This window comes from Protopterus annectens, chromosome 14.part0 (assembly GCF_019279795.1).
Source record: "Protopterus annectens isolate FY-2018-M chromosome 14.part0, PAN1.0, whole genome shotgun sequence".
NCBI lineage: Eukaryota > Metazoa > Chordata > Ceratodontiformes > Protopteridae > Protopterus > Protopterus annectens.
In genome coordinates this window covers 859,005,773-859,028,869 of record NC_056748.1, presented here as the reverse complement: position 1 = coordinate 859,028,869, position 23,097 = coordinate 859,005,773, and the positions used below count along the sequence as shown (strand labels likewise).

Below are 23,097 nucleotides of genomic sequence, written 5' to 3'. Positions count from 1 at the left end.
TGCACTCCTTAGATGTGCACAGACAACTTAGATTTTACTTGGACAGGACTAAACCTCTCAGGAAATCTGAACAGCTGCTGGTGGCATTTGCTGCAGGGGCAGAGGGGAAGGCCATTTCAAAGCAAACCATTTCTAAATGGATAGGCCATTGCATTAATTTCTGCTATAAGCACCATGGAAAACCTATCCCACAGGGGATAAGACCACATTCAACCAGGGCTGCACCTACCTCTACCACCTTTCCTCAGAGGTGGCCCCTACCAGGGGCATCCTAGAAGCTGCTACCTGGAGTTCTGTACATACTTTCACCAAGCATTTACCATTTGCCAATTTTCTCTAAATCCAGAGCTGGTTTTGCCACTGCAGTCTTGCAGGGCCTCATAGCTGGTCCTAATGCCATCTAAATTCCTCCTATCCTTAGCTTTGGGAATCTACCCAAATGTGATGACTGCAACAGTGAATACACTCTAATATCTACATTTATGGTAAGTGTCTCTGCACTTTCTGCATACAGAGAGAGAGTCGTAAAATATCAGGATTTGCAAGCAGAAACGAGAGCAATGTGGAAGAAAGATACCCTGACAGTTCCAATAGCAGTAGGAGCAGCGGGACTTATAACAGTCTACAGGTGTATTTAGATATGCTAGCAATACGTGTAACTCCGTACGAATTGCAGGAGCAGTCGTTACTGGGTACATTGTGGGTGTTGCAAAGATCACGTTTGGCTGTCATCTAAGAGTGAAAAAAAGTTATGTACTCACCATAACATTCCATCTGAGTAGTTGTACTTGATTTGTCTTCAACCTGTGGGTTACGGATCTGTATCTGATGTAACGCACATCCAGCATCTGATTTGAGCTCCAAGTTCCTCCCCTTACCCATAATGCCCAGTCTCCTTCCTCCCTTCAGATCAGATCGAGTTTGCTGCTCAACCTACAACATACACCCGACCCAACAAGACCTTACCACTACTGGCAGCCCAAAAAACCTGAGCCAAAACATAATGGATGCTCCTGGGATGTTCATCTTCCATATACATGTTCAGGACAATAGTGTCAAGGTCGGGGGAAGGACAGTGGGGGTGGTTGAAGATAAATGAAGTGCATCTACTCAGATGGAATGTTATGGTGAGTACATAACTTCTGTATCTGACGTAGTTGACTTCATTTGGTCTTCAACCTGTGGGACAGAGTCCCCAAATGCTAACACCTGGGTGGCCCTCATAGGATATTTTGGAGCATGGCGGAGCTAAGGGATGCCCTGTTCCTGGATACGATGTCCAATTTGTAATGTGAAATGAAGGTAATAAGATGAGGACCAAGTAGCTGCAGAACAAATGTCATCCAGCGACACCCTGGACGAAAAGGCTGCTGAAGTAACCATAGCTCTGGTGGAATGCATTTTTACCTGACCCAGAGGGGAAATTCTCTTGACAGAATATGCTCAAATAATGCATTGGGAAATCCAACGAGCCATTGTCACCTTAGAAATTGATTTCCCTAAGAAGGGTTTTGAGTAAAAAACTGATCAGATTTACGAAATGCTTAATCGTAATTGCCTGTGCACATTCAGCAGATGTAGTTTATATTCAGACGCTACTTTAGGAAGAAAGAACTGGTTTGTACACAGAAAAACACTATCCCTATGAAAAATCATGTAAAGAACTTTAATGGATAGTGCTTGAAGTTCCAACCCTCTCCTGGCAGAAGTAATGGTGACAAGAAATGCAGCCTTCCAATATGGGTACTGCAAATCTACCGGAGCTGCAGGTTTGAAAGGAGGAGAGACCAAAGCCTGAAACACAAAAGTAAGGTCGCACGGGGGGGGGGGGGGCATAGCATCCTTCACTGATGGTCTTAGAAGAAAGGCACCTTTTAATGAAGGTCTTGTAAAGTTTAAAAGAGGCTAAGTTATGTTTTTCCTCGCATGAAAATTGGAAAGTGTAGCCAGTTGGACTTTGACAGTGGAGGAACTGGCACTTTGCTGAAAAATCCCCGCCAGAAACTTGTAATACTGCAGACACAGGAGCAGTAAAGGGATCTATTGCCTGCTGCGAAGCTCATACGGAAAACCGTTTCCACCTGCTATGGTATACCCTTCTGGTGGAAGATTTGTGAGCCGCCAAAATGGTTTTGACAGAAGATGATAAACAAGAGTCGTAATAATCTGAGAAACTGGAGTAGCCAAGCAGTGAGTTTGATTGTCCAGGTCTGGGTAAGGAATCCCTGTGGGATTAGAAATGTGATTCGGAACCAGATCCAATGTCCATGGTGGAACTACTAGGCGAGACCAAAGGGAGGGAAATCAGACTTTGAGAGGCCAGAATGGGGCAATGAGGATCATTGCTCCCCAGCCTGCAAACTTTCTGAAGAAACTTCGAGATGAGGGGTAGCAGGGTATAGGCATAAAGAAGACCGGGAGGCCAAGCATGAATCTGTGTGTCTTTGGGCTTCCCCCTGAGGGGGTTCAGAGCGAAGAACTCGCTGTATTTCGTGTTTGAAGGAAATGAGAATAGATCTCGGCAAGGACGATCCCACTTTAAAAAGGTCTGCTGCACCGCTGAAGGATTTGGAGACCACTCGTAAGGCATCAGAATAGATCTGAGCCTGTCCTCTAGAATGTTGGAGCGTTGCGGGATGTGCTTTGCCACCAGAAAACTGCTGGTGGAGATCGCCCATTCCCACTCTCATGGCTTCGCGACAAAGGTAGTAAGATTTGGTTCCTCCTTGTTTGTTGATGTACCAGACTACCAACATGTCTGTCTGAATTGCAGTCGTTCCTAGGGGAACATGGGCATGAAGGGTGTGCAGCACAAGAACTGCCCTTATCTCCAGGATATTGATATGCAAATTGGCTTCAGATGGGGACTACGTGCCTTGGACTGTGTCCTTCCTGAGCAATGCCTACCTGCACCCTAACTGGGAGGCATCCATGGTCACTGTGGTTTTGGGAAAGGATGGAGGAAATGAACGTCCCCTGAGTAGGTCCGAGGAATGACTCCACCACCGAAGAGAGTCCCTGCTTACTTGGGAGATTCTGACCAGATGAGACAATGGTAGAGCTAATAGAGGCAATTAAACTACAAGAGTCCACTGAAGAACCCGCATGTGAAGTTGCGCTAAAGGTTATACGTTGATTGTGGCCGCTATAAACCCCAACACCTTCAGTACTGTTTCTGCTGTCGGAACTTTGGCTGGAAGGACGTACAAAACATGTAACTTCAGACTGTGTACTCTATCTGGGGTGAGGAAAGCTTTTATTTGGGTAGTGTCCAACCGAGCCCCAATGAAGTTTAGGGTCTGAACAGGGCCGAGTGATTTGTTGAGCTTGATGGTGATGCCCATTCTTTTCGCTAGTAAGAGGAAATTATCCCTGGCTCTGCAAAGTAGATGCTTGGTAGGGGCAGCAAAGCGCCAATCGTCCAGGTAAGGGAAGACAGAATACGCTGAAGCGTCAGGTGAGACGCTACTACTGGCATCACCTTGGTGAACACCCTGGGGGCTGTGGTGAGACCAAAGGGAAGGGCTCTGAACTGATTTTAATAGGCTCCCAGCTAGAAGCTGAGAAACCTTCGAGCGCCTATCCATCTTGATATGATGGTACACATACCAGAGGTTGATCGAGCACATCCAATCGTTCGCCTGCAGGTAGGACAGGATGGATTGGAGTGTCCATCTGGAATATCGCCTTGGCTACTGCCAGGTTCAAGGTGGGTAGATCCCGAATGGGTCTTGGGTCCCCCTTTTTCTTTGGCACTAAAAAGAACCTGGAATAAATGCCTGATCCAGCTTGATCTACGGGGACAGGTTGGATGACTTGTTTTCTTAGCAGCTTGTCTATCTCCAGAGCTGCTTCTCCCTTTGCGTGGGTGGAATGTCTGGGAGGTGATTTGGTGGGAGAGGTGGTTCGATGAATGGGATGTAATAACCTTTGGATATAATTTGCAACACCCAACTATCTGTTGCGGACTCGCATGCCACTGGGTGTAGCGGTAGGCAATCCCCGACTGCCTCCAGAGATGAGCAGTCAAGTAGCCCTTCAGGACTGCTGCGTGGGTCTGTTAGAGAACGGTTTTCGAGACCCGAAGTTTCTCAGATCCCCTCTGCCTCTAGGATGGCGTCTGTCATAACCCTCCCTGCCTTTGGGGGAAGATGAGTCCTGAGTGTCCTGGGAAAAGGGATGCGACTTCCGGAACCACATCTTTGTACCTTGCTGATTCCTACAAAAGGATCTTTGAGGGGCAGAGAAGCAGATCCCGATGGCACAGTGTCTTCCCATCCTTCTCACTCTGGACCAAGGTCTCTCGAATAGACTTCCCAAACAGGGAAGAACCATCATATGGGGCATTTGCAAATGATGCATTAAAGGGTTCTGCGAATTGATAAAGCCAGAGACAGGCGTGGTGCCTTATAGCCGCGTCAGAACTGGCTGCCCTGGCAGCTTCCTCCATGGCATTGGAGAGAAGACACATGGACATTAGTTACTGCCTTGAGTGACCATCAGAGCAGAAAACGTCTTGTTGCCCACCACCATGGACTCCGGAGTCAACTCTGCGATTTTCTTGACAGTCTCGCTGCAGCCAAATGACGTGTGCCCGTATAGTTCAGTGCTCTTATGGAAAAAGTCACTGAAGTGTACACCGCTTCCCTAAACGGTCCATCGTCCTTGACTCTTGGTCAGGAGGATAGACTGTAGATCTCTCCTGCACGAGCTCTTTCTTCGTGGCAGCTGCCACCACCATAGCATCCACTGGGGACCCCTTATTCCAACAAGTCCTGTCTGAAGGGGGGCTAAAGACTTTATCGGGGCCCTAAGGGATAGGCTCCATAGTGTCTGGTTCCTTCCACTCCCAAGATGTTGTTAGGTCCACTAGAGAGTCTGGGGGAAGGGACACCCAGGAAGTAGATGGTGCCAGTGTCGAATGTCTCCAACACTGACTCGTCCGAGGTTGTTTTTTGGCAGACTACCTGGTCCACCCCTCCCCACCCAGCAAGGGAGTTCTATGATGTCCCCAAAGGAGACATCCTCAGGGGATGATCGGGGGGAACCTTCCCCTTCCTCGAAATCAGTGTCTTGAGTGAGGGACTCCGGTGGGGAGTCCAGGTGACTCATTTTACACGTCAATTTGCGAGGAATCTCCTCAGTGGGAATCTCTGGGGAGGACTCTCCAATGTCCTGCCGCTCCATCAGGGAAGCTTCCGGAGGCAAAACTGGCACAGGCTGTGCCAGCACTGTACCCAGAGCAGCGGGAGTCAGGACAGAGTCAGAGGACGAGATGGTCACGGGTCTAGTCTGTACAGAGAGAACCCTCTGCCAGATCAAGGGCTGAAGGAGAAAGGACATCCTGAGAAGTACTAACTGGAGCCATTCCCCTCTGACCCAACAGGGGAGTCAAAGTAGAGACTCCAGGAGCAGAGATGCTGAAGGGAATACTGCGCTGTGACACACTGACCTGATAGCCACCCCTCAGATCCAACTCCAAAACTATGGCTTCAAGAGGTTGGATCCATAATGCTCAAGGCAATGGCCGGCGTCTAGGTACAAGGTACTGTCGGTGCTGACCCTTCAATCCCAACGGTCCTCTGATCCAGGGGCTCTGAAACCGCAGGTCTGATCAGAGGAGTGATCACTGTGAAAGGCTGCAAGCTCCTCCCTCCAGAGGGAGAAGGGGCAGGCAAGACCCCCATCTGAATTCGGGTGCGGATAACCTCCACATAATCTTATCCATCTCCGCTTCATTGAGGCTCTGGATGGTGCGGGAGGATGAGGCCACAGACACCGATCTGGAATGTTGGTGAGGGGAAGCCCTGACAGGCGACCAGATCCAGGGTCCCTACGGCTCCGGGGAGGACCTTGCGGAATGGAGCCGAGGCGAACCAGGCCTAGTTTCTGCTCTAGCTTTAGGTAGCAGGCTGGCTGGGGCAGAGTGGTCGAGGGATCACTTCCTCTGCTTGTCTTTCCTAGACTTTTCCCCTTCCCCAGACCTGTTGGTGGGAGTTTGAGTCCCTGTGGTCAAGGAATAAGTTGCAGCTGCTGCTCCTGATAAGGGGGACGTAGGGGCTACAGTCCCCAACTAGGGAAGTAGTCCCTTCAGGAATTTATCCCTCAGGTGAGCCCCCCTCCCCCAGTCACACTACACACACTGTGTGGCCATCGGCTGGGGAGAGCTTATGGCCACACTTTGTGCACTTTCTGAAACCTGGTTTAGGGGCTTCAGCCCCTAACCAGGCCCAGAAACGCACATGCTAAGAAGAAAAATGCAGTAAAGGGAAAGATTTTCTTTTTTTTTTAAATTTTTTTTTTTACTGACTGCACGGGGAGGTAGAAAGATAGAAAATGAGAAAAAGTTAAAGATGGCAAAAAAATGCCAAAAATTTAATCAAAACCCACAGACTTGGCCTAGAACTTGGACCACGATGCTTGCTTTTCCCACGGCAAACTATATCTGAAGGGAGGAAGGAGACTGGGAGTTCTGGGTAAGAGGAGGAGCTTGGAGCTCGGATCAGATGTTGGATATGCGGCCATGCCTGATCCAATACGGATCCATAACCCACAGGTTAAGACCAAATAAATGAAGTCGACTACAGATCAATACTAATTTCATGAACTTCAATCATACTTTGACTTGGGAATGGGGTCCATTCCCATCATGGCATTAGAAACCCAAAGGATTTGAAGAAATTTAAAAATCTGGAGCCTCAACTGCTCTCTTCACCGGGACATCCTATAATGAAACCTCCAGTTTCTTTTCAGGGAATTTTGATTTCTTCCAAAATTCCTCAGAACATCCACTTGGGAAGTACCCAGGAAAAGGATGTGCAAGAGGAAGCACCTAGACTCCTCACAGGAGTCGGACACTGATTTCAGCGAAGGGTCCCCATGGTCACCTCCTGAAGATGTTCCCTACAGAGACATGCTAGAAATCCTGAAAGAGGTATCTGGATGTCCTCCAATCCTATGCTGGAGGAATCCATTCTCCTAGAGGCTTTCAGTATAAGATCCTCTACTTCCTGGGTGACTCCGCCCACAGAACTTGTGGACATAGAGGGAGCCTGACTCCATAGAACCAATGCCTCAGAGACCAGACAGGATAATGGCATCACCTGCAGGCAGATGTTCTTCATCTCACATTGCTGCAGTCCTTACACTTGGGTAGTCCGCTGTCCTCGGTCGGCCCGAATATCAAAGTATTAGGCTGACGTCGGTCAAGGCGCTTAAGACTGACATCAGGACGTCAGGGTATAAATGCGCATGACCGACGTCATATCCTCAGTCTTTTTTGCCGCATGGTCCGATGCAGAAGCAGCGTTGCAAGTGCCGTTCGGCGTTCTGAAATTTTTCGAATTCGGAGTTTCAGACAGAGTCAAAGTTGGCTAAGTACCCCGTTGGGGAATATTTTAGTTTTTTCTTGCCTCAGTGGTTTACCGGATGTCAGAAAAAGTGAATAACTGTATTTCTTGTGGGAAGCCGATACCGCATAGAGATTATCATACTTTGTGTATTCCTTGTTTGGGGCCTGAGCACGACGTTGTTGGGTGTCGCTTTTGTGCTAGGTTTAATAAGCGCACTATTGCGAAGGTTAGATTGTGCCAGGTTGGTCTTGAAGCGGTGCAATTACAATATGCCGTCGGATGCTCAGACGCCCGCTTCTTCGAAGAAGCGCAAAGACAAAGCAGCTAAACCCCGGCAAGAAGAGTCGTCCGTACCGGACGCCGGTTCTTTGGAGGCGTCAGTGGAACCGGTGGTTCCACCGGAGGCTTCTCTGGAGTCCCAGGGGGAGACTTTGATATTGCAGGATGTGGCCTCTCAGGAGGCAGGTCAGGCTGAAGGGGCTTCTCAGGTTACTGTACTCCCCTCCCTTCCTAGGGTGGTTAGGCCCTCTCCTTCTGTTTCCAAGGCTTCTCCCAGAGGCAGGCCAGGTTTAACTCCTGTTGGTGTCACTCCTAGTTCTTCAGGATCTGTGCCCAAGAAGCACATGCTCAAAATGGCAGAAGATTTAATTACTTTGATTAGAGGTTCTTTGCCCTCCTGATAAGAGGCCTAGGGTGGAACCAGAGTTGGGGAGTTTTGAGCAGGTTTCGGATGTTTCAGAGTCTTCGGCTGAAGACTTGCAGGAGTATTCTCCTTATTCTGATTCTGATGTGGATGATTCTACTCCTCCTGCTTCTCCTCCAGAGGATTTTTCTTTTTCAGAGACTCTTCATTCTATGAGGGAACATTTTAAGTGGGAAGGTCAGGACTTCTCTGATTCCAGGAAAAGGCTTAGGGAATTTTTGCTTTTACCCCAGCATAGGCCTTTGGCTATTCCTCCTGTTCTGGATGTTGTGGAAGATGTGTTTGCAGAGGCTTCACTTAATCCTGTCTTTGCCTCCTGCTCCTGTTAAACCGGACAGGTATTACAGGGTGCCTGAAGCTCATAAATATCTGTATAAGAGTCCCAGGGAAGACCCAGAAACAGTTAGTCAGGGACCTAAGGGTGTCAAGGCCTCTGTGGTAAAAAATCAGGTTCCTCCAGATAAAGAGGCCAGAGCTTTGGATAGATGGGGAAAGAAAGTCTATACTTCTTCCACCTTAGCTATGAGGGCTTTGAATTGCCAGTTTCACATGTTGAAATATCAAAACTATCTTCTTTCTCAATTGAAGTCTAAGGTAGATGCTCTGGCGGAAGGCATTGAGTGTAAAGAATTACAAGATTTGGTACATGTTTCTGAACAGGTGGGTAAGCATTCTTTACAATGTGGATTTGATGCTGTACAGGCCTCGTCTAGGGTGGCTGCCACTGGGTCAGTTCTTCGCAGGCACGCCTGGCTGAGGGATCAGAACTTATCTGACCATGTTAAAACAAGGATTTTAGATGCTCCTTTACAGTCTGATGTATTGTTTGGTTCACCTGTGGAGGCAGTTTTAAAGAAAATGGAAGACAAGGCTAAGTCTATGCAGACTGTTAAAGATTTTTTGCAAGTTCAGCCTCCGAAGTTTAGTAGGAATTGGCCTGCTAAGGGGTGGACGTACCCTTCTTATGATTCTCAGTCTAGGGGAAGATCTAGACGTGGTAGGGTAGAGCTCAGGGCTCTTTCAGACCTAGAACAGGGAGTTCACCTGCACAGTCTTCGGGTGAGGGCAGGGGCCAGTCCTTTCGTAAACAGGCCCAATGACCTACCTTTTCAGCTGCCAGAGCCTTCTTGTCTGGCAGCACCTTTGGGAGGAAGGTTGGCACTTTTCAAAGAAAATTGGAGTTTAATTACCCAGGACAAATGGGTATTGGATATTATACACCAAGGTTACAGGTTTTATTTCCATACATTGCCTCCTTTCAAGGGCATGCCAGACGTTCCTCCTCAGCAAAGAATAGAGGCTCACAAACAAATTTCTCTGCTGCTGCAAATAGGGGCCATACAGCCGGTCCCTCTGCCAGAAGTAGGCCTAGGATTTTATTCTCGCCTGTTCCTAGTACCAAAGAAGGGGAACACGTGGAGACCAATTTTGGATTTATCTATCCTCAACACTTATCTGGACATTCCCAAGTTCAAAATGTTGACGTTACAACAGCTTTTACCTCTGCTGGGCAAAGATCACTGGATGGTGACTCTGGATCTCAAGGAAGCTTACCTTCATGTTCCTATCAGGCTAAGTTGCAGGAAGTATCTGCGTTTTCGAGCTGGGACTTCTCATTATCAGTTCTCTGCATTGCCCTTTGGCTTATCTACTCTGCCCAGAGTGTTCACAAAGGTTCTGGCTCCAGTGATAGCTTTCTTCAGGCTAAAAGGAATACAGATCTATCCTTATTTGGACGATTGCCTGATTCTGGCCAAAGCAAGGGGCGAGCTTCTTCATCATTTACAATATGTGATAGCAGTGCTAAGATGCCTGGGGTATTCTGTGAACGAAATAAAGTCCAGTCTAGTACCCTCTCAGGACATGTGCTTTCTGGGTGTGAGACTGAATACAGCATCCCAGATGGCCTTTTTGACCCCGGACAAACAAAAGAATCTTTCCCTTTACTTCCATCAATTGTCTCATCAGTCCAGGCTGACTGCAAGGACAGTCCTTCAAGCCGTGGGGTTCATGGCATCTTGTATTCTGGTGCTTTCCAATGCCAAACTGCATATGAGGAAGCTACAATGGTATCTCAAAAATGTATGGACACAGCACTGCCAAGATATGGACACTGTCTTTCAGATAATACCTTGCATTCAAAAGGAATTTTTGTGGTGGGCTCAGGAATGTCACCTAAACAAGGGACTCTCTGTGACCCGGCCAGAGGCGAGTCAGATTCTAACGACAGATGCCTCAGACAAAGCTTGGGGAGCTCATCTAAATGGAAAGTGGATACAAGACACGTGGCCTGCCAGACTACAACATCTACATATCAACTTAAAGGAGATGTTAGCAGTCCAATTTGCATTAATGGCTTTCAAGGATTTACTTCCAGGGCAGGTGTTGGTTCTAACAGACAACACAACTGTCATGTGGTACATCAACAAGCAAGGGGGAACACATTCTTATCCTCTATGCAGGCAAGCAATGATTTTGTGGGAGACTGCTCTCAGTTTACAGTTCAATCTTCAGGCAAGGTTTCTGCCGGGAGCACAGAACTCCTTAGCAGATGTGTTGAGCAGACGAATTATGGATCCCCACGAGTGGAAATTGGATCCTCATGTGTTTCAGAAATTGACAGTGTCATGGGGAGCTCCAGACATAGATCTGTTCGCTTCTCCACTAAACTACCAGCTGCCAAAGTTTTGCACAAAAAGGTTTCATCCCACAGCTTGGAAAGTGGATGCTCTTTCTTTCAATTGGAGCAGTCTTCATGTGTATGCCTTTCCACCTCTGCTTCTCCTCCCAAAGGTACTCCTAAAGGTCAGACAGGACAAGCCAAAGATGATTCTAATAGCTCCAGATTGGCCTCGACAGCACTGGTACCCATTACTGAGAAGTCTGGTTGGAGCCTCCATGGCCTTTGCCTTGATTCCACACCTGCTGTCTCAAGAGAACAGTCATTTACTCAATGTCAAACTTCACTCTCTTCACCTAACAGCCTGGCATATTCTGTTTTAAACCCTGGAGGGTCTCAGCTTCCGCAGCAAGTTTTGAATGTTATTTTGGAGGCCAGAAGGCCTAGTACAAGGAAAGTATGCAGATAAATGGAAGAGATTTTTATTTTGGAGTGCAGCAAAGGAATTTGATGTTGCTAAGCCTAATTTAAGTGTGGCTCTTCAATATCTTGCTGAGTTACTGGACAAAGGTTTGTCCTTCTCTTCTATTAAGATTCATGCTGCAGCAATTTCTGCTCACTATGACTGTGACCCACCATTGTTTTCTCATCCTTTGTTTAAGCAATTCCTCAGAGGGCAAAGAATATAAGACCCCGCGTAGAGCTCCTACTCCTGCTTGGGATCTCAATTTTGTGTTGGAGAAACTCACTCTACAACCTTTTGAGCCTGCAGCTACTGCCGAGTTGAAATACTTATCATGGAAGACTGCTTTTTTGTTGGCCATTACCTCTGCGAGAAGGGTTTCTGAATTACAGGCCCTTATGGCAGTTGAGCCTTTCTTAATTTTCCATAAGGATAGGGTATCTTTACGTACTAATCCTTCCTTTATGCCTAAGGTGGTTTCTAGTGTGGCTTTAAACCAAACTATTAATTTGCCTACTTTTATGCAAACCCCCAAAATAAAGGGGAAAAGATTTTGCACACCTTGGATATACACAGGCAGTTGCGATATTATTTGAGCAGAACTAAAGGGTTCAGGCAGTCTCAGCAGTTGTTTGTTTCTTTTGCTTTGGGTTCTCAGGGCAAGCCTGTGTCAAAACAAACTATTTCTAAGTGGATTGGGTTTTGTATTGCTTTCTGTTATTCCCATCATGGTAAGGAGGTTCCAGCTGGGATTAGGCCTCATTCCACTAGAGCTACTGCCACTTCTACAGCTTTTTTTAAGGGGGGTGGCAACTAAAGATATTTTGGAGGCAGCTACTTGGAGTTCAGTGCATACTTTCTCTAGGCATTACCACCTTCCACTTTACTCTAAATCTAGGGCTGGGTTTGCCACTGCTATTTTACAGGGCATTTTGGCAGCTCCTACTGCTTTATAGTTTTGCCATCCTCCCTTACCTCTGCTTTGGGATTCTACCCAAGTGTAAGGACTGCAGCAATGTGAGATGAAGAACATAGTACAGTTTTGTACCTACCATAAATGTAGATGTTCGAAGATCCACATTGCTGCAGTCCAATTAACCCTCCCTCCTTCCCCTCTGTTAGAGGCAGTTGTGTGGTTTGGGTTGTAAATATTGTGCATATTGTATATATATATTGTTCATATGTTTAGTGCAAGGGTGGTTGGTTGTTTTTTGCTGTCTTTTGGTTTTGACCTTTCTGTTTAGGGTCTTCTGACATCTGGGGCAAGAAAAGACCGAGGATATGACGTCGGTCATGCGCATTTATACCCTGACGTCCTGATGTCAGTCTTAAGCGCCTTGACCGACGTCAGCCTAATACTTTGATATTCGGGCCGACCGAGGACAGCGGACTACCCAAGTGTAAGGACTGCAGCAATGTGGATCTTCGAACATCTACATTTATGGTAGGTACAAAACTGTACTTTTTGAGGAAATGGATTCCAGTTTATGCCATGGTCATTGCAGCGGGCACAAAGAAGGTACTAGCAGAGAGTTGCTGTCAATCCCCCAACAGGGAGTTGCTGGTGATTGGGCAGACTGAGGAAGGGTCTTTGCTTCAGCGATTTTTGCATTATGATTGCTGAACTGTCTGGCACATTTTGTTAGACTTCAAAAAGATTTGACCAAAGAGTTATAAAATACTCTCTCAGGAACCATATCAGCATAGGTCAAGAATTCAGTGATTTCTCAGTTGGCAGCCCTACAGGCTATTTCCAGTAGTTCCATGAGGTTAATTTCCAGTATAATGGAAGAACCTCAAGCTCTAGGTTCAGGCATTTCCATGAAGAGGCATGCCTGGATGCACTTATGTGACTTTGCAAAGCCATTAAAGTCCAATTTCATCAATGCTGCCTTTGACGGAACAACCCTTTTTGGTCCTAAAGTGAGAGAGACGCTCTCCAGGTGTGAGAAAGATAGTAAGATCTTGTCTGCCATGAGCATATGTTTTTTAAAGTACAGCAAATCACGACTTCAGCCAACTTGGACATTGGAATTTATTGGAGCACTGCTTAACACAAACACTGCCATTGCTTCCCTTCCACCTCACTGAGCTCCATCTGTAAGGTTACAGGTCATGAAGGTTATAGGCCATGAAGGTTATAGGCTGTTAATCAATCTTGGCCAGCACAGTCCTCCGAACTCTGGGCCTTATGGCTGCAGAAATGACTTTAGTTCTGTTGGCCAGATTTTACATGCAGATTCTACAGTGGATGCTGACTACCCAGTGGTCAGTCTTCCATCAGTCACTGTTGTATCAGATAAAAATTACCAGCATTTGCAGAAGAGATCTTTTATTGGTGGATCCAGTCTGATCACCTGCTCCATGGCAGTCCATTCTTTCCTAAAGTGGCTGAAGGCCATAGTGACCACAGATGCTTCCTAGATAGGGTGAGGGGAGCATTACCTGGGGAAGACGGTCCAGGGAACTTGGTCACCCAAAGAGGCCAATTTGCATATAGATGTTCCAGAGATGAGAGCAGTGCTCTTGGCGTTGCGAGCATTTCAAGATGTTCTTCCTTCTGGGATGATTGAGATCCAAATGGACAAGAGGTCAGTCATCTGGTAAATCAACAACCAGGGTGGAACCAGATCTTACCCATTGTGTCAGGAAGCGCTAAGGGTCAGGCAGTGGGCCACCTCTTCAGACCCACTTTCTTATAGCAATGCATATTCTGAAGAGATCCAGTGTGACTGGGGACAAAACTGCAGGTGCATACTGCTACCACACGAGTGGTCCCTCAATGAGAAGGTGGCAGATAAGATTATCTGTCGAAGGGGCCAGCCATGCTGCAGTCTTTTTGCCTCTCCCCTAAACAACCAGTGCAGCAACTACTTTGCCCTGATTTCCCTGTGGGGACGGTCACTAAGGTATGCTGTACTTCACGATTGGCCTCTCTGTCTCCTTTATGCATTCCAACCAATCCCATTGATTCTAAACTTTCTGCATAAAACTGCCAGGTCAAAGAACACAGTAATCCTCATTGCCCCCTATTGGCCTCAACAAATTTGGTTTCCCTTCCTATGACCTCACCTGGTTCAGCCACCACGGAACCTCGATCCAACTCAGAACCTCCCGTCTTACCCAATGGGCATGTAAACACCTGGATATTCCAAACCTTAAGCGGACCGAATGGTTTCTCCAATTCCCTTAGTAGCCAGACAATCTATGCTCTCATCTGTCTGACACAATTCTGCCTTCCCATAAACCCTCGACAGGGATAACATTTTCTAGTAAATGGAAAAGGTTTGCTATTTGGGCTCGGTAGCACAAACATGACCCCTTTTCAGCTTCTATTTATGACATCTTAGATTTCCTTGCTCACCTTTTTCAAGACTGTGCTAGTACCTCAACCATTAGGGTTCATTTAGCAGCAATTTCAAATTACCATACAGGATTGAATGACTCACCCATAGCTTCTCACATATTGAGCAAGACCTTCTTAAAAGGGACACTCCTGCTAAAGCCTCCTTTTAAAGACTCTACACCTCCATGGCACCCAAGTTTAATGCTGCAGTCTCTCACACAACCTCCCTTCGAACCAGCAGCCACTTGTGACCTTAAATTTCTCTCATGGAAGACCATTTTCTTGGTTGCCATCACTTCTGCAGTAAGAATTTCTGAGATCCAAGCACTCTCTTCTAAACCTCCAAACTTGTTTTTTTTTTTTTTTTTTTTTACAAAGATTGTGAATTTTATGTACCAACCTGTCGTTTCTTCCAAATCTGGTGTCAGAATCCAACATAAATAGTACTGTTAACTTGCCAGTACTTTTTCCTAAATATACCAGCAAAGGAGAATGTATCACATTTACTGGATGTTCATAGACAGTTGTGTTTGTCTGCTTAGAACAGAAAAAACAGAAAAGCAGACCAACTATTTGTTTCCTTCACTGGACCAAAATTGGGAAAATCAATTTCTAAATTACTGTATCAAAGTGGTTAAATTGAATCTCCTTTGTTTATAATAAATTGGGCATTTCTCTTGCACATGTATTGAAAGCACACTGCACTAGATATGTGGCTGCTTCCACAGTTTTCCAGTGTAAGATGTCTGTGGATGACATTTGTGCAGCAGCATGGGATTAAAGTAGCTAGGGACGCTGTCCCATTTGTGAGGATAGAATGATTACATAACTTCATCTGATAATGTCTAATGTTCCATCTGTGTTGTCTGTTTTCATTCTTTCCTCACCCCCCCCCTCCCACCTACCCCCCATCCATGACTTATGGAGGAACGAGCAGTTACATGGTCTGTGAATAGGTACATTAATATGTTTTTATATGACGCTGGATATGGCTTCCCATATTTCTCCCTATCCTATGCTGTATAGCAGCAAACAAGATCTGAGGTAGTTGGCAGGGTGGGTTATAGGTAAAAAAAAGAAGCTCGAGATATGGTGGCTGTGGGCTGTAGCGTCAGCCGAGTCTAATCTGATGGATCCAATCCGAACTCATTTGTGAGGAAGGAATGAAGATCGACAACACAGATGGAACATTTTGGTGAATACATAACTTTATCTTCATGAACAACTTTATCTCCATGTCCAACTAACTGTTAAAAAATTGGCATCTTATACAGAAACAACAACTCTTGACCGCATCATCCAAGGTCACCCTTGCAAAAACCTTCCTACTTCCCTCTATGTGGTGCCTCTATTCTCTCCAACCTATATGGTTCCATAAAAACTAAAATGGAACAGTGCTATAACAAAGTAGCAAAGTTTGCTTCAAACTCTAAAACCAGTACTCACCATTGGAAAAGCTACACTGGCTAGAATTCCCCAATCTCCTCCTCTGTGTTCAACTTGCAACACTACACAACATAATCGATAAACACCATTGCCTGCCCCGCCTTAAACATTATAATCAAGCACTGCAACCCCAGTAGAGCCCTCGGATCTGAAGACAAGAAGCTCCTTACTATAACTAAAGCTTCAAAAATACCTGGACAGGGCCTATACACTCACAGTATTACTAAAGCATGGAACTCCCTCCCACTATCAGTCAGCATTCCTGAACTAATAGCATTCAACAAATCTAAAGCACCATCTTCACATATCTTGGTTGTGCTCATGCTCTACTCCTGGCTATCCCCCCTTTTTTCTATATTGCTCTACCTTCCAAAATTTCTTAGATGATTCATATATCAAACATTCACAACCTATGCTTAACAGCCCACCTAACATTTCTTGCATCTCTTCATTCATCTCTATTTCCTGTAGCTATACCCTTACGGTATCACTAACACTTTCTGCACATAAATTATGTAAGAAGTACTGCAACTACTGATTAAATCATAAACATCCTCCTACATTTTATTATATCCTGAGGCAAAGAAATATGCATGTTTCACATGTATATATGATCACATCTGCTGCCAACATCTGAATATTTGTCCAACACCTAGAACTAGTTGCTGTCTATTGAGATCCCTTGATAGACTGTACAGATATCCTAAGACCAGGTCATTCAACATGTATTGTATGTATATATGTTTGACTCTAATAATGAACTCCTTTTTTTTTTCTTAATAAAATCTATCGTTCATATGGCTGTATGGATAAGAGAAATTATGTATTTACTGTCTTTTTTATGTAATTGTAGTACTTTCCTGTCTATATTCTGGATGTAGTGCTGGAGCTTTTTTCCCCCGGACCTTAACTGAAAGCTGTTCTGACCCAGATGGACCATCCCAGTAAAGAAATGTCAAGTAAATAAATACTGTTGTAAGTGCAGCTTGCACAACTTTACTTTCCAAGGGCTACACTGCAGCGTTTCCACAACAGGTAGATGGGATGGACTATAAGCAGAGGGCCTGAGTGACAAAACAGGTAGAGGTGGTGCTTGGATGGAGTGACTTGTGTACAAAGCCACAGATGCACTTAAATGTGAGATTCGGAGTCTTAAAAATGGCTTGCAGTACCAGAGATGGCTATGCGGGTATTGTAAAAAGAGGTAAAACTGTGCATTGTGCTTGAATTTAACCTTTTTAAAGGCTTGTATAACATAAGGGAGAAAAAAAAAACCTTATGGATGAGAGGTCATTTGCAGAAGCCTGTGTCTGTTAAGCAGCATGGTTTTTCTTGCTTCTGTGGAAGAAAAACTGCGGAGTTTGTGAGTGAGCTAGATTGTCATGTTTGAGCATACAGTAAAAACAATTTGTTTTACATTGCTTATTTTCATAAACATTGTACTGCATCTTGTTTTTTGCTAGTTGTAATTTTTCTGTCATTGTTTCTCCCTACTGTATCACTACATGTTTTAGTCTCTGTAAAGCTCCTCCCGTATTGTAGTAATTACCTTGCATGCCTTGTTGCTATTCTTTCCACCTGAGTAGAATAGGGAGTTAACTTGTATTTTTTTTTCTATAGGTTTATACAAAAAGTCTGGAAAGCTTGTGTTCTTGGGTTTAGACAATGCAGGAAAGACGACACTACTTCACATGCTTAAAGATGACCGACTGGGACAACATGTTCCCACACTACATCCAAGTAAGTACTGCATCATTCTGTTCTAGCATTAGTAGTTTTATTCGGATAGCACTAATAATGTGATGTGCGTATCAAGAACGTGGGCACACACCTTTACTCAAGTCTCTTGATTTCTTTTGAGTTTTAATACGGAGTCTCTAGCCTCTGCAAAATCACAGCCCACATAAAATCCTTTCATTTAGTCTCAAAACCTTCTCAAATTCAGAGTAAATTGTGGCACGCAGTCGCATGTACATAAAGTCAACAACCAATTGCCACTGTTAAGGTGTCAGTTATTTTCTTTGTTTGCAACCACTATTGGTGGGGGGGGTGCATTGCATCAAACTCTAAAGCATATTTTGCTTTCTAAAGAGATTTGTATGTTTGGGTTTGTAGGCAAATATTGAAAATGGGCATAACTGAAGCTGTGTGTATACTTTTAAATGTTTGAGCAGAGCTGGTGATTTCCAGTATTTTTGCTACAAGTAAACTTGGTTGCTCAGCATCTTGGAACAAATGCAATTAAATAGCAAAATTTAATTTGTGCAGTTCAAAAGATTATACAGTCACTGCAAAGTTATCTGGAAAGTGGCAGCTGTCTTATCAAAGGTTTGAGAAAGTGGGTGCTGTCTTAACACCTGCATATTCGAACCTTATTAGTTGGACGACACAGTGGTGCAGCGGTAGTGTTGTAGCCTCACAGCAAGAGGTTCTTCGGTTCTATTCTCGGCTGAATCTTCTCTGTGGAGTCTGCATGTCCTCCCTGCATTCGTGTGGGTTTTTCCTACATTACAAAGACTTGCATCTGAAGTGTTTTCCTGGGCCTCCACTGAAAATTATCTCATTCCAAGTCTAACTTTCTCGGTTAACAAATCTTAAAATAAACTAAAAAATAGAGTCCGTGTCAAAACTACCAAAAATGCAATAGCCATTCTTCTCTAGATCAATTTTGCAGTAGTCTTAACTACTGGAACTTGACTACTAATATCTGAATTCATACAGCCTGACTTCCTGAACTTGGAACCCTTCCTCCCTTGATGCAGCAGATGTCATTCCCCTGGAAAGTCAAATTTCTTGCCATGGTTGGGATGCATTTGCCTCTTGTACACAGGCCAAGAAAAGTGTCTGCTTTCCTGGCATGGCTTGGCCTGCTTCTGGAGCAAAGTATATACTCATTTGTGAAGACTTATCTGTGTTTAGATCACCACTGCTGTTAGCATTAGGGTATTGGGATATATGCCTTTGTCTGTGGTAGAAGAGTAGATGCATAAATATTAAGGCAGATTACCTATAAGGACTACCACAGCTTTTGCGGCTCTTGTGCAGGACTGGTTGTCATTGTCCTTGAATGCCCCGTCAGTCAGATTAATGTCAAAAATTAAGTGGTGAGCACTACCTGAAAGTATTACCTCAAATGGAAGAGACTTGAGGCCTTCACCTGGTCCAATGTGAAGTCTTCTGGGTTGTCTTCCTCTGAAATTCCCTTGAAATGCAGAAAGAAGGCAAATAGGGATGTGGGACGTACAGGGGAAGAACAGGGATGCTGATTCTGTTGATGTGCTTTCTCAGCACACAGGTTAGACACCTACTTTTCCATATGCCTCTTGAATGTCCCTTTTGGAGTCTGCCTTAACTGCTATCAATAATGCATCCAGTTTGGAGGAGTTTAGACAGTGGGGGGTTGTCCTTGGACATCTACCTGATTGCTAGTGGGGAAACCAGTATGATTATTAAGGGGAAGATAGGACCCTTCTATTTTAATTGGATTTCTTCCCTCTTGTTAAGGAGGGTGTTGTGAGGCAAGGTGTGGACATCCAGTTGTCCTGAGTTTTCTTGAGGGATGTCCATCTCTGAACCAAAGGTGAACATTTAGGTCTCCTGTTTCCATCTGGCATCTGCTCGCCAGTCATTAAATGGGTAATCCTCCTCTATCCCCTTAATCCTTGGGCTTTTCTAGCGCAGTATTTTAACCTGGCTAGGACCTGTTAAAGGCTAAATACAGCTTCCAGCAAGCTATTGATCTTTCAGTGTCTGAAGTCCATCTGCTGAAAGGAAGAGGGCCCACCCTTTCAAAGAGATTCCTGGGAGAGTGATGGAGGTGAACTTGCTTGTTCCTCCAGATGTCTACTCCCCATTGGCTGTGATGCAGGTACCCAAGGACTCCACCTCTGAATCCCCCACAGAGGAGCTGTAAGCTGTAATTTTGTGAAGCCTTTCCTAGGTTGAAGGATCCCTTTAATGGGAAGGGAGAGGGCCATCAAAATTGCAAAAAAAAAAATATTTTAAGTTGTTGAGCCTGGATGCTGTCAAACATGATGTTCTTCATTCCACATTGCTGCAGTCCTAACTATTGGGTAGTCTGCTGTCCAGTCGGCCCGAATACCAAAGTATATGGCTGACGTCGGTCAGGGCGCATTAGACTGACGTCAGTACGTCAGGGTACTAATGCGCATGACCGACGTCATATCCTCAGTCTTTTTTGCCGCATGGTCCGATGCAGAAGCAATTTTGCGAGTGCAGGTTGGCGTTCTGAAAGTTTCTGAAGTCAGAGTTTCAGACCGAATCAAAGTTGGCTAAGTACCCCGTTGGGGAATATTTTGTTTTTCTTGCCTCAGTATTTAACGGATGTCAGAAAAAGTGAATAACTGTATTTCTTGTGGGAAACAGATACCTCATAGGGATTACCATACTTTATGTATACCTTGTTTAGGGCCTGAGCACGACGTTGTTGGATGCCGCTCTTGTGCTAGATTTAACAAACGCACTATTAAGAGAAGGTTAGACTGTGCCAGGTTAGTTTTGGGAAGCGTTGTAATTATAAAATGCCGTCGGAGGCTCCGGCGCCGCTTGACCAAAAGCGCAAGGACAAAGCAGCAAAGCTTAGAGTGGAAGAACCGACAGTCCCAGACGCCGGATCTTTAGAAGGCTCAGTGGAGCGGAGGTTTTGCCAGGTGTTTCTTTGGAGTCTCAGGGAGAGACTTTACTGTTACAGGATGTATCCTCGCAGGAAGTAGGCCAGGCTGAGGGGCTTCTCAGGTGGCTGTTCTTCCCTCTCTTCCTAAGGTGGTTAGAGCCTCCCTTCTGTTTCCAAGGCTTCTTTGAGAGGCAGGCCAAGTTTAGCTTCAGTGGGGGTTTCTCCTAGTGCTTCAGGGTCTTTGCCTAAGAAACATATGCTTAAAATGGCAGAGGATTTGATTACTATGATTAGAGGTTCTATGCCCCCTCCTGATAAGAGGCCTAGGGTGGAACCTGAGTTTGAGAGTTTTGAACAATGTTCGGAGGCTTCTGAGTCTTGACTGAAGGCTTGCAGGAGTTTCCTCCTTATTCTGATTCTGATGTGGATGATTCTACTCCTTCAGCTTCTCCTCCTGAGGATTTTTCATTTTCAGAGACTCTGCATTCCATGAGGGAGCATTTTAAATGGGAAGGTCAAGATTTCTCTGATTCCAGGAAGAGGCTTAGGGAATTCTTGTTTTACCCCAGCATAGGCCTTTAGCTATACCTCCTGTTCTGAATGTGGTGGAAGATGTTTTGCAGAGGCTTCCTGAATCCTGATTCTTTGCCTCCTGCCCCAGTTAAACCGGATAGGTACTATAGGGTGCCTGAAGCTCATAAGTATCTTTTAAGAGTCCTAGGGCAGACCGGAAACTGTCTCTCAAGGGCCTAAAGGTGTGAAGGCCTCTGTTGTTAAAAATCCTGTTCCTCCTGATAAAGAGGCAAGGGCTTTGGATAGATGGGGAAAGAAAGTGTATACTTCTTCCACTTTAGCCATGAGGGCGTTGAATTGTCAGTTTCACATGTTAAAATATCAGAATTATCTCCTTTCTCAATTGAAATCTAAGGTGGATGCTCTGGCAGAAGGTATTGAGTGTAAAGAGTTGCAGGATTTAGTTCATGTGTCTGAACAGGTGGGTAAACATTCCTTGCAATGTGGTTTTGATGCTGTGCAGGCCTCCTCGAGGGTGGCTGCCACTGGTTCTGTTCTTCGTAGGCATGCCTGGTTGAGAGATCAGAATTTAGCTGAGCATGTTAAAACAAGGATTTTGGATGCTCCTTTGCAGTCTGATGTGTTGTTTGGTTCGCCTGTGGAAGCAGTCTTAAAGAAAATGGAGGACAAGGCTAAGTCTATGCAAACTGTTAAGGATTTTTGCAGGTGCAGCCTCCAAGTTTAGTAGAAATTGGCCTACTAAGGGATGGACTTATCCTGCTTATGATTCCCAGTCTAGGGGTAGGTCTAGGCGTGGTAGGGGCAGAGCTCAAGGTTCTTTTAGGCCTAGGACGGGAGTTCCCCTGCTCAGACTTCTGGTGAGGGCAGGGGTCAGTCCTTTCGTAAGCAGACCCAATGACCTGCCTTTTCAGCTGCCAGTACATTCTCGCCTGGCAGCACCTTTGGGAGGAAGGCTGTCTCTTTTCAAAGAAAATTGGGATTTAATTACCCAAGACAGATGGGTTCTGGATATCATTCACCACGGTTACAGGTTTTATTTCCATACCTTGCCTCCTTTCAAAGGCATGCCAGACATTCCTCCTCTACAAAGACAAGAGGCTCACAAGCAAATTTCTCTGTTGCTCCACATAGGGGCCATTCAGCCAGTTCCTGTGCCAGAAAGGGGCCTAGGATTTTATTCTCGCCTGTTCCTAGTACCGAAGAAGGGGAACACGTGGAGGCCAATTTTGGATTTATCTATCCTCAACACTTATCTGGACATTCCCAAGTTCAAAATGTTGACGTTACAACAGCTTTTACCTCTGCTGGGCAAAGATCACTGGATGGTAACTTTAGATCTCAAGGAAGCTTACCTTCATGTGCCTATAAGACTAAGTTGCAGGAAGTATCTGCGTTTTCGAGCTGGAAATTCTCATTATCAGTTCTCTGCATTGCCCTTTGGCTTATCCACTGCGCCCAGAGTATTCACATTGGTTCTGGCTCCAGTGATAGCTTACTTCAGGCTAAAAGGAATTCAGATCTATCCTTACTTGGACGACTGCCTGATTCTAGCTCAAGAAAAGGAAGACCTTCTACAGCATTTGGATTATGTCATAGCAGTGCTAAGATGCCTAGGGTATTCTGTGAACGAAATAAAGTCCAGTCTAGTACCCTCTCAAGACATGTGCTTTCTGGGTGTGAGACTGAATACAGCAGCCCAGATGGCCTTTTTAACCCCGGACAAACAAAAGAATCTTTCAAGTTACTTCCATCAACTATCTCTTCAGTCCAGGCTGACTGCAAGGACAGTCCTTCAAGCCTTAGGGTTCATGGCATCTTGTATTCTGGTGCTTCCCAATGCCAAACTGCATATGAGGAAGCTGCAATGGTATCTCAAAATGTATGGACACAGCACTGCCAGGATTTGGACACTGTCATTCAAATAATACCTTGCATTCAAAAGGAATTTTTGTGGTGGGCTCAGGAATGTCACCTAAACAAGGGACTCTCTGTGACCCGGC

General features: G+C 45.3%; 1 protein-coding gene across 2 annotated transcripts in view; it reads left to right on the top strand.

Moving 5' to 3' along the window:
• The window catches only part of SAR1A (secretion associated Ras related GTPase 1A), a 343,486-nt gene that overhangs the window by 66,016 nt on the left and 254,373 nt on the right, over positions 1 to 23,097 (top strand). For both annotated transcript variants that reach the window (XM_044056619.1, XM_044056620.1), the window contains exon 3: positions 17,551 to 17,670. In XM_044056619.1, the coding sequence (XP_043912554.1) occupies positions 17,551 to 17,670 (120 nt within the window). The remainder of the gene's footprint in view (positions 1 to 17,550; positions 17,671 to 23,097) is intronic.